This window comes from Rhagoletis pomonella, unplaced genomic scaffold, assembly GCF_013731165.1.
Source record: "Rhagoletis pomonella isolate Grant_MI unplaced genomic scaffold, Rhpom_1.0 Rhpom_scaffold_00004, whole genome shotgun sequence".
Taxonomy (NCBI): domain Eukaryota; kingdom Metazoa; phylum Arthropoda; class Insecta; order Diptera; family Tephritidae; genus Rhagoletis; species Rhagoletis pomonella.
In genome coordinates, this window is record NW_023458558.1 from 60,651,404 (window position 1) to 60,652,732 (window position 1,329).

General features: G+C 36.1%; 1 protein-coding gene across 3 annotated transcripts in view; it reads left to right on the forward strand.

Annotated features, from left to right (window-relative positions):
* The first annotated feature begins 1,184 nt into the window (after positions 1-1,184).
* LOC118737902 (60S ribosome subunit biogenesis protein NIP7 homolog) overlaps positions 1,185-1,329 on the forward strand; it is a 945-nt gene continuing 800 nt past the window's right edge. The window contains exon 1 of one of the 3 annotated variants that reach the window (XM_036468717.1): positions 1,185-1,302. In XM_036468717.1, the coding sequence (XP_036324610.1) occupies positions 1,295-1,302 (8 nt within the window). In that variant the 5' untranslated portion in view covers positions 1,185-1,294. The remainder of the gene's footprint in view (positions 1,303-1,329) is intronic. The other 2 variants (XM_036468716.1, XM_036468715.1) reach the window with 2 other exon arrangements.

Genomic DNA, 1,329 nt, shown 5'->3' on the forward strand with positions numbered 1-1,329 from the left:
ATGTGTACACACGTTGTCACAAGCGAAAATGAAGAAAATTGCAGTAAGAAGCCACCACCAAATTGTAAACAACGAAGAAATGTAAATAAACGGCTAATGTCAAAATCGTTCAACTTTTTTCCTTAATGCGATTCTAACGGGCTACCCTCCTGCCCGCGTGATCTTGTCTTTTTGGTTCATGGTTCAGTACAACATTACAGGGCTGCAAAAGTTAGTAGGAAAGTAAAAGACTATGCAATAATAGGTGCGTTCGTTTAAAATCTCCAACAGAAACCAACCAACTGCCAAATTCCGGCGAAATGTCATCTGTTCGCTCACAAGAGAGAAATATCCAAAATAGTACGCGAACAGAAAATTTGCAGAAACTTGCAAGTTAGACGAACAGCTGATATAATTTTTGTTTACATACAAAAGTGTAAAATTTAAAACGTACGAAAAGTCATCGCAAAGTGTTATACTGACACAGTTTATTGATTAAACAAATAACTACTTATTTCTTACAAGTTTAATTAGTCGCATTTTGTAATTTTTATCTTCCAAACCATCAAATTAAATTTTGTGATTTGCGTAAATGCCAACCAGCTGTTTTTGATCAGCTGTTTCCCTGTTGGCAAATTGCTGTTGGCAAAAATTTTTCCAACAGAAACTAACAGCTTCCCCTCAAAATGAAATGTCATCTTGCTCTCTCAATTTCCCCTACTTTGCAAGTTTTTTGCGTACGCGAACGCAAAAACCTGTAAGTTTTGGTTAAACATGAACAATTAACAGCTACGCGAACGAACCTAATATTGAACAGTGAGTTTATTACATTCGATACGATACTAGGGTTCTGGTTATCGATTCCAAAAAGTATCGTTTCAAAACTATCGAGTAGAAAATATCGGTATCGAATGCCAAAAGTATCGATATGGTATCGTATCGAATCGAAATTCGTGTCCCTATGTGTGATTTATTTAGCTCTTAAGTTTGACAAACCGCTTTAGTCGACCGGCATGCCGTTTTAATCCTCAGTAGGTATACAAGATTGAAGTAACACAATTAGGTGGGTTGACAGACATGTCTAATATTCTATTCAATTTATACACAAAATCAGCTGAGCTAGGAACACCACCTTATATAAATTCGCCTTGGGCTGGGTACTCTGGCGCACGTTTTTAATACGTACTGTAGATAAACAAACGTGCACGTGTGTCATTTGTTTGACATTTGGTTAGTTCAGGCCGTGGAGTTTTTAATTTTAGTATTGCGAGTTTGTTGTTTATAAATCTGCATTTTAATACAAAAAAAAAAGAATATGAAGAGGCTTAGTGATGAACGAGCCAAAATTCT